At 38.2% G+C, this 11,001-nt stretch overlaps 1 protein-coding gene across 1 annotated transcript in view; it reads left to right on the forward strand.

The window, feature by feature from the left end:
* LRBA (LPS-responsive vesicle trafficking, beach and anchor containing) overlaps positions 1 to 11,001 on the forward strand; it is a 771,345-nt gene that overhangs the window by 137,714 nt on the left and 622,630 nt on the right. The window contains exons 18-20 of the mRNA XM_011973242.1: positions 8,472 to 8,564; positions 9,777 to 9,885; positions 10,601 to 10,682. Of these exons, the coding sequence (XP_011828632.1) occupies positions 8,472 to 8,564; positions 9,777 to 9,885; positions 10,601 to 10,682 (284 nt within the window). The remainder of the gene's footprint in view (positions 1 to 8,471; positions 8,565 to 9,776; positions 9,886 to 10,600; positions 10,683 to 11,001) is intronic.

Consider the following 11,001-nt stretch of genomic DNA (forward strand, 5'->3'; position numbering starts at 1 on the left):
TAACTGAGAAGATGTGATACTTGGCTTTTTGTTCCTACATTAATTCACTTAGGATAATGACCCCCAGCTGTATCCATGTTTCTGCAAACGACATGATTTTGGTTTATTTTTATGGCTGTGTAGTATTCCATGGTGTATGTGTATTACATTTTCTCTATCCAATCTGCCTTTGGTAGAAACCTAGGTTGATTTCATGTCTTTGCTGTTGTGATTAGTGCTGTAATATATATACGAGTGCATGTGTCTGTTGGTAGAATGATTTATTTTATTTTGGATATATACCCAGTAGTAGAATTGCTGAGTTGAATGGTAGTTCAAAGGTTTTTCAGAAATCTCCAAGCTGCTTTCCACAGAGGCTGAACTAACTTACATTCCCACCAACAGTGTGTAAGTGTAACCTTTTCTCTGCAGCTTTGCCAGAATCAGATGTTTTTTGACTTTTTAGTAATAGCTATTCTGACTGGTGTGAGATGGTATCTCATTGTGGTTTTGATTTGCATTTTACTGATGATTAATGATGCTAATTAAGCATTTTTTCATATGTTTGTTGCCCGCTTGTATGTCGTCTTTTAAGAAGTGTTTGTCTGTGGTGTTTCCCATTTTTTTAATGGGATTGTTTTTAGCTTGTACAATTGTTTAAGTTCCTTATAGATTCTGGATATTAGACCTTTGTTGAATGCATAGTTTGTCAATATTTTCCCATTCTGTAGATTGTGTGTTTACTCTGTTGACAGTTTCTTTGTACCTAAGTGCTTAGTTTAATTGGGTCCCACTCGTCAATTTTTGTTTGTATTGCAATTGCTCTTGAGGCCTTAGTGATAAATTCTTTCCCAAGGCCAATGTACAGAACGGTGTTTTCTTCTAGGATTCTTCTAATTCGATGGCTTACATTTAAACCTTTAATCCCTCTTGAGCTAAAAGCATTTTTTTTAGACAGGATCTTGCTCTGTTGCCCAGGTTGGAGTGCAGTGGCACGACCAAAGCTCACTGCAGCCTCTGCCTCTACGTCTCAAGCGATCTTCCTACCTTGGCCTCCCAGGTAGCTGGGACTACAGGCATGTCCCACCATGCCTGGATGATTTTTGCGTTTCTTGTAGAAATGGAGTTTCACCATGTTGCCCAGGCTGGTCTCAAATTTCTGAGCTCACGTAATCCATCCACCTCGGCCTCCCAAAGTGTTAGGATACAAGTGTCAGAGTTAATTTTTGTATGGTGAAAGGTAAGGGTCCAGTTTCATTCTTCTGCATGTGGCTAACCAGTTATTCCATCACCATTTATTGAATAGGGAGTCCTTTCCCCATTGCTTATTTTTCTCTACTTTGTCAAAGATCAGATGGCTGTAGGTATGTGGCTTTGTTTCCGGGTTCTCTATTTTGTTCCATTGGCATATGTGTCTGTTTTTATACCGGTACCATATTGTTTTGGTCACTGTAGCCTTATAGTATAGTTTGAAGTTGGGTATTGTGATGCCTCCAGCTTTGTTCTTTTTGTTTAGGATTACTTTGCCTATGTGGGCTCTTTTTTTGGTTCCGTATGTATTTTAGTATAGTTTTTTTCTAGTTCTATGAAAAATCACATTCATAGTTTTATAGGAATAGTATGGAATCTGTGGATTGCTTTGGGCAGTATGGCCATTTAAATAATATTGATTCTTCCAGTCCTTGAGCATGGATATTGTAAAAGGAATTGCTTTCCTGATTTGGGTATGAGCTTGAAGATTGTTGTTGTTGTTTGGAAATGCTACTGATTTTTGTGTATCAATTTTGTATCCCGAAACTGTACTGAAGTCATTTAATCAGTCACAGGAGCCTTTTGGGGGAGTCTTTAGGGTTTTCAAGTTGTAGAATTATATCATCATGAAGAGAGAGAGTTTGAATTTTTTTATGCTATTTGGATGCCTTTTGTTTTCTTTTCTTGCCTGATTGCTCTGGGAAGGACTTCCAGTGCTGTGTTGAATAGGAGTGGTAAGAGTGGACACCCTTTTCTTGCTCAAGTTCTCAAAGGGAATGCTTCATGTTTTCGTCTGTTTAATATGATGTTAGCTGTGGATTTACCTTAGATGGCTCTCATTACTTTGAGGTATGTTCCTTCTATGCCTGGTTTCTTGAGGATTTTTGTGATGAAGAGATGCTGGATTTTATTGAAAGTTTTTTTCCACATCTATTGGGATAAAGATATGGTTTTATTTTTAATTCTGTTTGTATTGAATCATATTTATTGATTTGTGTATGTTGAACCAACCTTGCATACCAGAAATGAAGCTTACTTCATTCCTAGTAATCAAAAAGTTAATTCATGGTGAATTAACTTTTTGATGTGTTGCTGGATTTGGTTTGCTAGTATTTTGTTGGGGACTTTTGCAGCTATGTTCATCAGGGACATTGGCCTGTAGTTTTCTTTTTCGTTGTGTCTTTGCTGGGTTTTGGTATCAGGGTGATGCTGGCTTTGTAAAATGAGTTAGGGAGGAGTTCCTTGTACTCAATTTTGTTTTGAATATTTTTAGTAGGATTGCTACCAGCTCTTCTTTGTATATCTGCTAGAATTTGGCAGTGAATTTATCTCGTCTGGGATTTTTTTGGTTGGTAGGTAACCAAAAAAAAAAAAAAATCTGGACCATAAAAATTCACTGCCAAATTTTAGCAGGTATACAGTTTCGGAGCTCAATCCTGGTCTGTTCAGGGTTTTAACTTCTTCCTGATTTTGTGTTTCTAGGAATTTATCCATATCCTATAGATTTTCTAGTTTGTGTGCTTAGAGGTATTCATAATTGTCTCTGAGGATCTTTTGTCTTTCTGTGGGATTGGTTGTGTCATCAACTTTGTCATTTCTGATTGTGCTTATGTGGATTTTAAAAAAAATCTAGCTAGTGGTCTATCAGTCTTCTTTATCTATTCAAATAATCACCTTTTGTTTTGTTGGTTCTTTGTATGGATTTTTGTCTCAGTTTTGTTTAGGTCTGCTCTAATTTTCATTATTTTTTTTTTCTTCTGGTAGATTTGGGGTTTATTTTGTGTTTTTCTGGTTCCTCTAGGTGTGATGTCAGATTGTTAATTTTAGATCTTTCTAGCTTTTTGAGTTAGGGCATTAGTGCTATGTGGTATAAAATTTCCTTTTTTTTTGGAGACAGTCCTGCTCTGTCGCTCAGGCTGGAGTGCAGTGGCTCAATCTCAGCTCACTACAACCTCCGCCTCCGGGGTTCAAGTGACTCTCCTGCCTCAGCCTCCTGAGTAGCCGGGATTACAGGCACCCACTACCACACCTGGCTAATTTTTTTTGTATTTTTCATAGAGACAGAGTTTCACCATGTTGGCCAGGTGGTCCAGAACTCCTGCTCTCAAGTGATCTACCCACCTTGACCTCCCAAAGTGTTCAGATTGCAGGCATGAGCCACTGCGCCTGGCCTAAAGTTTCCTCTTAACACTGGTTTGGCTGTATCCTAGAGATTTTGCTATGTTGTGTCTTTGTTTTCATTTATTTCAAAAAATTTTTAAATTTCTGCCTTACTTTCATAGTTTAGCCAAAAGTCATTCAGGAGCAAGTTGTTCAACTTCCATGTAATTGTATGATTTTGAGAGATCATCTTGTTATTGATTTCTGTTCTTATTCCACTGTCGTCTGAGAATATGGTTGGCATGATTTCAATTTTTTGAATTTATTGAGACCTTCTTTATGGCGAAGCATGTGATTGATCTTGGAGTATGTTTCGTGTGCATATGAGAAGAATGTGTATTCTGTGGTGGTTGATGGGTGGAGTATCCCGTAGATGTCTGTTAGGTCCAATTAGTCAAGTGCTGAATATATGTCCAGAATTTGTTAGTTTTCTGCCTCCATGACATGTCTAATGCCTGTCAGTGGGGTTTTGAAATCCCTCACTATTATTGTGTGACTGTCTAAGACTGTTCCTAGGTCTAGTAGTAGTTGTTTTATGTATCGGATTGCTCTACTATTGGATGCATATATATTTAAGATAGTTAAGTTTTCTTGTTGAATTGAACTATTTTTCATTATGCAATGCAATTTTTTGCCCTTTTTAACTCTTGATCATTTATCATTTGTTTTATCTGATACAAGAATAGTGACACCTGCTCTTTTTCTGTGTTCTCTTTGTGTGATAGATCTTTCCCCAACCCTGTACTATGAGCCTATGAGTGGTGTTATATGTGAAATAGCTCTCTTAAAGACAATAGATGGATGAGTTTTGTTTTTTTATCCAACATGCCATTATGTACCTTTTGAGTGGGGCATTTAGACCATTTACACTCATAATTAATATTCATATGTGAGGTTTTGATCCTATCATGAAGTTGTTAGCTGGTTGCTTTGTAGTTTCTTTTGTGTGGTTGTTTTATAAGGTTTGCAAGCTGTGTACATGCATATTTGTGGTAGTAAGTATTCTTTCATTTCCATGTTTAGAACTCCCTTAAGGATCTCTTGTGAGGTTGGTCTATAGGCAACAAATTCTGTTGATGCTTACTTGTCTGAAAAACATTTATTTCTCTTTTGCTTATTAAGCTTCGTTTGGGTAGATATGAAATTTCTTGGCTAATTTTTTTTTCTTTTAAGAATACTGAAAATAAGCCCCCAATCTCTCCTGGCTTCTGTGGTTTCTGCCGAGAAGTCGGCTGTTAGGCTGATGGGGTTCTGTTTGTATGTGATCTGACCTTTTTCTCTAGCTACCTTTAAGATTTTTTCTTTAGTGTTGGTCTTGGACAGTCTGGTGACTAAATGCTGTGGCAATGTTCATTTTGTATGGTATCTTGCGATGTTCTCTAGATTTCTTGTATTTGGATGCCTATATCTCTAGCAAAATTAGGTTAATTTTCTTGAATTATTTCCTCATATTTGTTTTTCAGGTTGTTTTCTTTTTATCCATCTCTCTCAGTAATGCCAGTAATTTGTAGGTTTGGCTGCTTTATGTAGTCTGATATTTCTTGAAGACTTTTTTTCATTTTTCAACCTTTTTAAAAAATTTTTGTTTGGGTAAATTTGAAAGATCAGTCTTCAAGCTTTGAAATTCTTTCTTTTGGTTTGTCCAGTCTGCTGATAAAACATTCAGTTTTGTTTTGTAATTTCTTAAGTGAGTTTTTCAATTCCACTATCTCTGATTGATTTCTTTTTAAGATGTTTAATCCCATTCATTTCCTGGATTGCTTTAGAAGTTTCTTCTATTTTTCAACATTGTCTTGGATATCATTGAGCTTCCTTGCAGTCCATGCTTTGAATTCTTTATTTGTCAATTCTTCTGAGTTTCCAGTTTGGTTATGCTCCATGGTTGGAGAGCCAGTGTGATCCTTTGACGGTGTCACCACACTCAGATTTTTCATGGTGTCCGAAGCTTTGTGCTGGTTCCTTCTCCTTTGGAGATGCTGACACTTCTAACTTTTGTAATAATTTTCATGCTTTTAAGGTATTTTTTCCTTTCTCTATAATGTTATTATTGTTATTTTGTCTTCTTTCCCTTTCCCTGTCTCCATGGGTGCTGTGGCTATAGAGAATGCTGGGTAGGGCCTTTTGGCTTTGCTTCTATAGCTTTATACACTTCTGTCAGCAGGTTTTATATTGGTCTGTGCAGTTCAACCTACAAGCCATTGGATGGCAGTTATGAGTGAGAGTGGGCTTTGGCCAATGTGACTGGGTATATACTTGACCTGTGTTTAGTGGGAGAAGCTCTCTGTTGCCTCAGGCAATAGGTTGATGTGTGGAGTGCACGGTGGTCTGAGCTCCCTCCTCTGCTCTGGAGGAGGGCACAAAATGGGCATGTCCAGACTGGGCAGGTCCTACTAGGTCTCCCTATGGCAGGCATCAGTGCTGAGGGAGAATTCAGTGGGCAGCCCCTAAGTACCTGGAGGAGTGCCTAGGCATAGTGATGGGAAACCTCAGCCCCAAGTTCTCTGCATGGGAATGGGGGTGGCCTATACTCCTAATCCAGGAAAGTGGGTTTTCCAGATTCCTGGAGATCTGCTGGCTGTGAAATGGAGAGGGTCTCCTGCACCAGGATTTCTGCACTGGAATGGTGGGACACCTCAGGGTACTGAACCAGGCAAGCAGTTACCCTAAATCCCTGGAGACAGGCCTGGGTGTGAAACAGAGAGGGCCCCCTGTACCAGGATCTCTGCATAGATAGGAATGATGCAGAGTGTGCTGTTCCAGGTGAGTGAGTTGTCTGAATGCCTGGAAATCTGCCTGGCTGTGGACAGATAGGGCCCCCGCTTGCACCAAGATCTTTGCACAGAGGGGTGAGGTGACTAAGACTGCTGGGCTGGCCAAGCAGCTGCTCTGAATGCCTGGAGATCTCCCTGGGCGTGAAGCATAGAAGACCTCTCTAAACCTGGATCTCTGCAAAGGAAGAGTGGGGTGGCTCAGACTGCCAATCTGGGCAAGCAAGTGCATTGAATGCCTGGAGATCTGCCTGTGCATCCTGCTGCACCGCGTGGAATAGGGCTCAGGTTGCTAGTCTGTGGGAGCGGGTGCTTCAGTTGCCTGGAGATTAGCCTGGGCATGGACCAAAGAGGGTCCAGTGCCGTGATCTGTGTCTATGAAGGGTGGGGTGGCTTGAATGCCTGGGTTTCTGCCTGAGAGTGGAGCAGAGAGGGCCCTGCTGCACCACAGTGTCAGGGTAGCAGGCTGGAGCACCCAGCAATGACACATGCAGACAGGTTCCAGGTCACCAAGCTGCCTCTGCCTGCCAAGTCTTGTTGTCCAGGAGATATTGCAGCTATAGCAGCTTTCCTCCCACCCTAGGCCTGCAACGGGGTAGAGTACAATTGTAACACCTACTGCTGAGGCAGTTTTCACATTTCTGGCTCCAAAACGGGGACTCTAATTTCTGGCATGCCTGCACAGACACACTGCCAGATTTCCAGGTTGAATTGTAAGTGCTTGAATTCAAAATGGTGTCCTGCTGTTGGTCCCTGCAACTTTTCCTGGTGTCTTTCCCTCACAGTATCTCCTTACCTCTTTCCCAGTTAGCTCCAGGTTTCGGGAGAAACAAAGGGCTCTCGGGATCTAGGGTGCCCTTCATGATTCTGGTGGAGTCCTGCTTTCCTTCCTGAATTAAAGCTCACAGTTGATTTTCATGTACTATCTTGATATTTCCAAGTGGCTGAGAAATGCTAAAACCCTCAAATCTGCCATCTTTGGGGAAAAAACCTCAAAAAACTATTGTGATTTTAAACTAGTATCATGCTTATATTAATATTTCTTTTAAAAGGTTTAATTTTTATTTGACCGAATTTAAATCCTTGAGGAAAAGAAACATAAAACATATTAGTATTTTCCCAATGATTGACTGTTAAGTTTTTGTACTAAGATTTGAATTAAAATTATGCAGTTACAATGTGATATGGACTTGGATGCCTTTAGTTCATATTTGAAAAGGAATCAAACTTCTTTTTATATACCTGCTTTTCTATTGATCACTAGAGGTGGAAGATATTTCCTTTTTGTTCAGAATGTTTTCTGACTTACTAAACACCAAAATTTTGATCTAGGAGGATACTGATATCCTTAATTTTTAAAAGTAATTCTAAGAGTTTCTAATTACTGTTCTTGTTCTAAATGTCAGTTGAATTTCAGTTTCATTATACTTTGCTTATACTAAAATCAGAAGGCCCTCATAGATCTTTGTTGTTTTTTTTTTTTTTTTTTGAGACAGAGTCTCACTCTGTTGCCCAAGCTGGAGTGCAGTGGCGTGATCTCGGCTCACTCCCACCTCCACCTCCCAGGTTCAAGTGATTCCCCTGCCTCAGCCTCCCGAGAAGCTGGATTACAGGCGCATGCCACCATGCCCAGCTAATTTTTGTAATTTTAGTAGAGATGGGGTTTCACCGTGTTGGCTAGACTGGTCTCGAACTCCTGACTTCAGGTGATCTGCCTGCCTTGGCCTCCCAAAACACTGGGATTACAGACATGAGCCACTGCGTCCGGCCTCCACATAGATCTTTAAAAATTATATTAAATTACTGTATAATTTTTGAGAATGGAATGGGAAATTTATTTTTAGCGTCCTTTGGTTTTAAATCTTTTTACTTTTGTAATTATTTCTGTTTATCATTTATTATTAGCCTGCTGTCTTGTTTTTCATGGTGACAATTATTTAGAAATTTAAATACGTGCTACCATTAGAGAATGCTTTCTTTCTACTGACTTAAAATAACCAGTTGGTAACCTTCAAAGGACATAAGCCGGTAGCAGACGGAAAAAACTGTCTCAAAGCTAGCTTGATGCACACGTTACATATAAGTGTGTGCATGGAAAGGCCACCTTATATTCCAATTTCTTCTCATTTCTTAGTTTTCATTGAAAGGAACTCTAGCCTGAGATAGACAGGTTTTTAAATACCAGAAATGTGTATTAAATTTCCCTCCATATTATTTGAAATAGGTTTATAATAATAAGAAAAGTATATATTTTAAGACTTTCCTTTTAAAAATTATACTGAAAATAGTTTGTTTTTAATCTTATTCATTCAGTGTTATCTACAAACTTCTGGCATCGAAAAGCGAAGGAATCAGGGTACAAGCTCTTAAGGCAATGGGTTATTTTTTAAAACATCTGGCCCCAAAGTAAGTATGCCTGAAATCTAAGATGGACTCTTATATTCTACTTATTTATTTTATAAATCTTTGCAGTAGCAATTTTATTCTATAGTCCTCTAGTTTTTCTTGTATTTTTATTCATAAATTGCTATATGAATGTAAACAGTAGTACATATTTTAAAAACTAAGTTGAACAGGAATAGTTTTTTTATACATAAAATTATTTAAATTATCCATATATTTAATGTGAATTATGAGAATTAGTTTGGACAACTTGCATTCAAGAAGCTATGGAGACTTGATTTCAGGTGACTCACACCATTTTTGCTTTATCTTTATTATAAAGTAATACAGTAACCTGGATGTTTGTCACATAGTGTGTTCTCATATATGCCTAACTCAGAACTGAAACTTCCATGCTTATTTTCTTAGCTGAATGCAGATATTCATGTTCTACCTTTTGTTCTCTGTACCAGAAGTAGTTTATTTTAAAAAGAAAATTTTTTGGTTTAGAACAAGTGTTGGTAAACTGCAGTGTTTAGGAATCCAGCTAGCCACCTGTAAAAATACGGTTTTATTGGAAAACAGCCACAATAATTTATTTGTGTATCATCTGTGGCTGCTTTCATGATACAAGGACAGTGTTGAATTGTGACAGAAATCACCTGGTCCACAAATTCTAAAATATTTACCCCCTAGCCATTTGCAGAAAAACTTTGCTGACCCCAAGGGTAAAATTAAAGTTTTTGATCCTTTAGTTTCTGAATTTATGCTTGGAAAGTTAATTTTTTATGTATGTTTTCATAGTATTTATTTTTAAAAATTATATTACATTTCTTCTACTTTTTCTCCAAATTGTTTTTCTACTTAGGTACTTACTGTGCTTTAGATGATCGTCCCCAGGAGAGACTAAGTTAGTGCTGGTAAACTGTAGCAACTTCATTAAATAAATAACTGCTCTGAAGATTTTGGGGGAGGAGGCTTTTGCTGTGCTGTTGCATAGGCAAACTTGTCTTTTTTTTTTTTTTAAACTAGTTATGCTTATATAGTGGTTAGCATTTCTCTACTTAAAGGTTCTGTGGCTTTAGAAGTTCTAGATTGAAGATAGTTGGGAGAGTAATGGAGTTGGGAATTGTTTGTAGTGTGAAAAAGTATTTTGTGTTTCCTTCATCCAGCATGCCTATTAAGTAGAGCACAGAAAAGCTCTACATTTGATGATTTCTTTTTGTGTAATTGCAGGAGGAAAGTTGAAGTCATGCTTGGACATGGATTGTTTTCATTGCTAGCTGAAAGGCTCATGCTTCAGACAAATTTAATCACAATGACCACATATAATGTCCTGTTTGAGGTAGGAATGTACTTAGGATTTACTCCTCTAAATTTCTTATTATAAAAATGCCTCTTAATATTGTGTAGGTAAATAAGATCATTTACTTTTATTTTATTTTTTGAGACAGAGTCTCACTCTGTCACCCAGGCTGGAATGCAGTGGTATAGTCTCAGCTCACTGCAACCTCCACTTCCTGGGTTCAAGTGATTCTCCTGTCTCAGCCTCCCCAGTAGCTGGGATTACAGGTGTGCGCTACCACACCCAGCTGATTTTTGTATTTTTAGTAGAGACAGGGTTTCGCTATGTTGGCCAGGCTGGTCGTGAACTCCTGACCTCAGGCGATCCACCCACCTCAGCCTCCCAAAGTGCTGGGATTATAGGCATGAGCCACCATGCTGGCCAGATCATTTAAGTTCGTAATGTACAGCTATGAAATGATATAAAGGAGATGTGGCTGCATTTTTATAAATCTATTATTAATGTGTGAATTTTTAAACAGTATCGTTATTTCTGTTTAAGTATTCCCTTCATTGTATTAAATATTTGATGTCTCATTTTATAATTAAGAAAACATAGAGTAATAATACTGTAGTTATTTTAGAAGTATCATACTTAACATGACAATATTGGACTAAAAATATACTATATTTTGATTAGTGTTGTACTTAAAGCTCATTAATAGTGATGCTAATCCAGTGATTTGCTAATGTAATCCATTGTTTTACTTCTGTAGATTCTTATAGAACAGATTGGTACTCAGGTGATACATAAACAGCATCCAGATCCTGATTCTTCAGTAAAGATACAAAACCCTCGTATGTATTTTATATACTTGAACAAAAACTACCTTTTGCTACTTAAAAGAAAGTCACTGTGAACAACCTAAAATCGATGTTGTTGAAACAGACTGTTAGATGAGTATTACATTAAGTGTGATGATACTAGTTTTGTTTGTGTTTTATGTTGAATATTCCTTCGAATCAACCTTATGTGGAAATTCTTTTTTTTTTGAGATGGAGTCTCGCTCTGTCGCCCAGGCTGAAGTGCAGTGGCCGGATCTCAGCTCACTGCAAGCTCCGCCTCCTGGGTTTATGCCATTCTCCTGCCTCAGCCTCCTGAGTAGCTGGGACTACA

Source organism: Mandrillus leucophaeus, unplaced genomic scaffold, assembly GCF_000951045.1.
Source record: "Mandrillus leucophaeus isolate KB7577 unplaced genomic scaffold, Mleu.le_1.0 Scaffold136, whole genome shotgun sequence".
Classification (NCBI taxonomy): Eukaryota; Metazoa; Chordata; class Mammalia; order Primates; family Cercopithecidae; genus Mandrillus; species Mandrillus leucophaeus.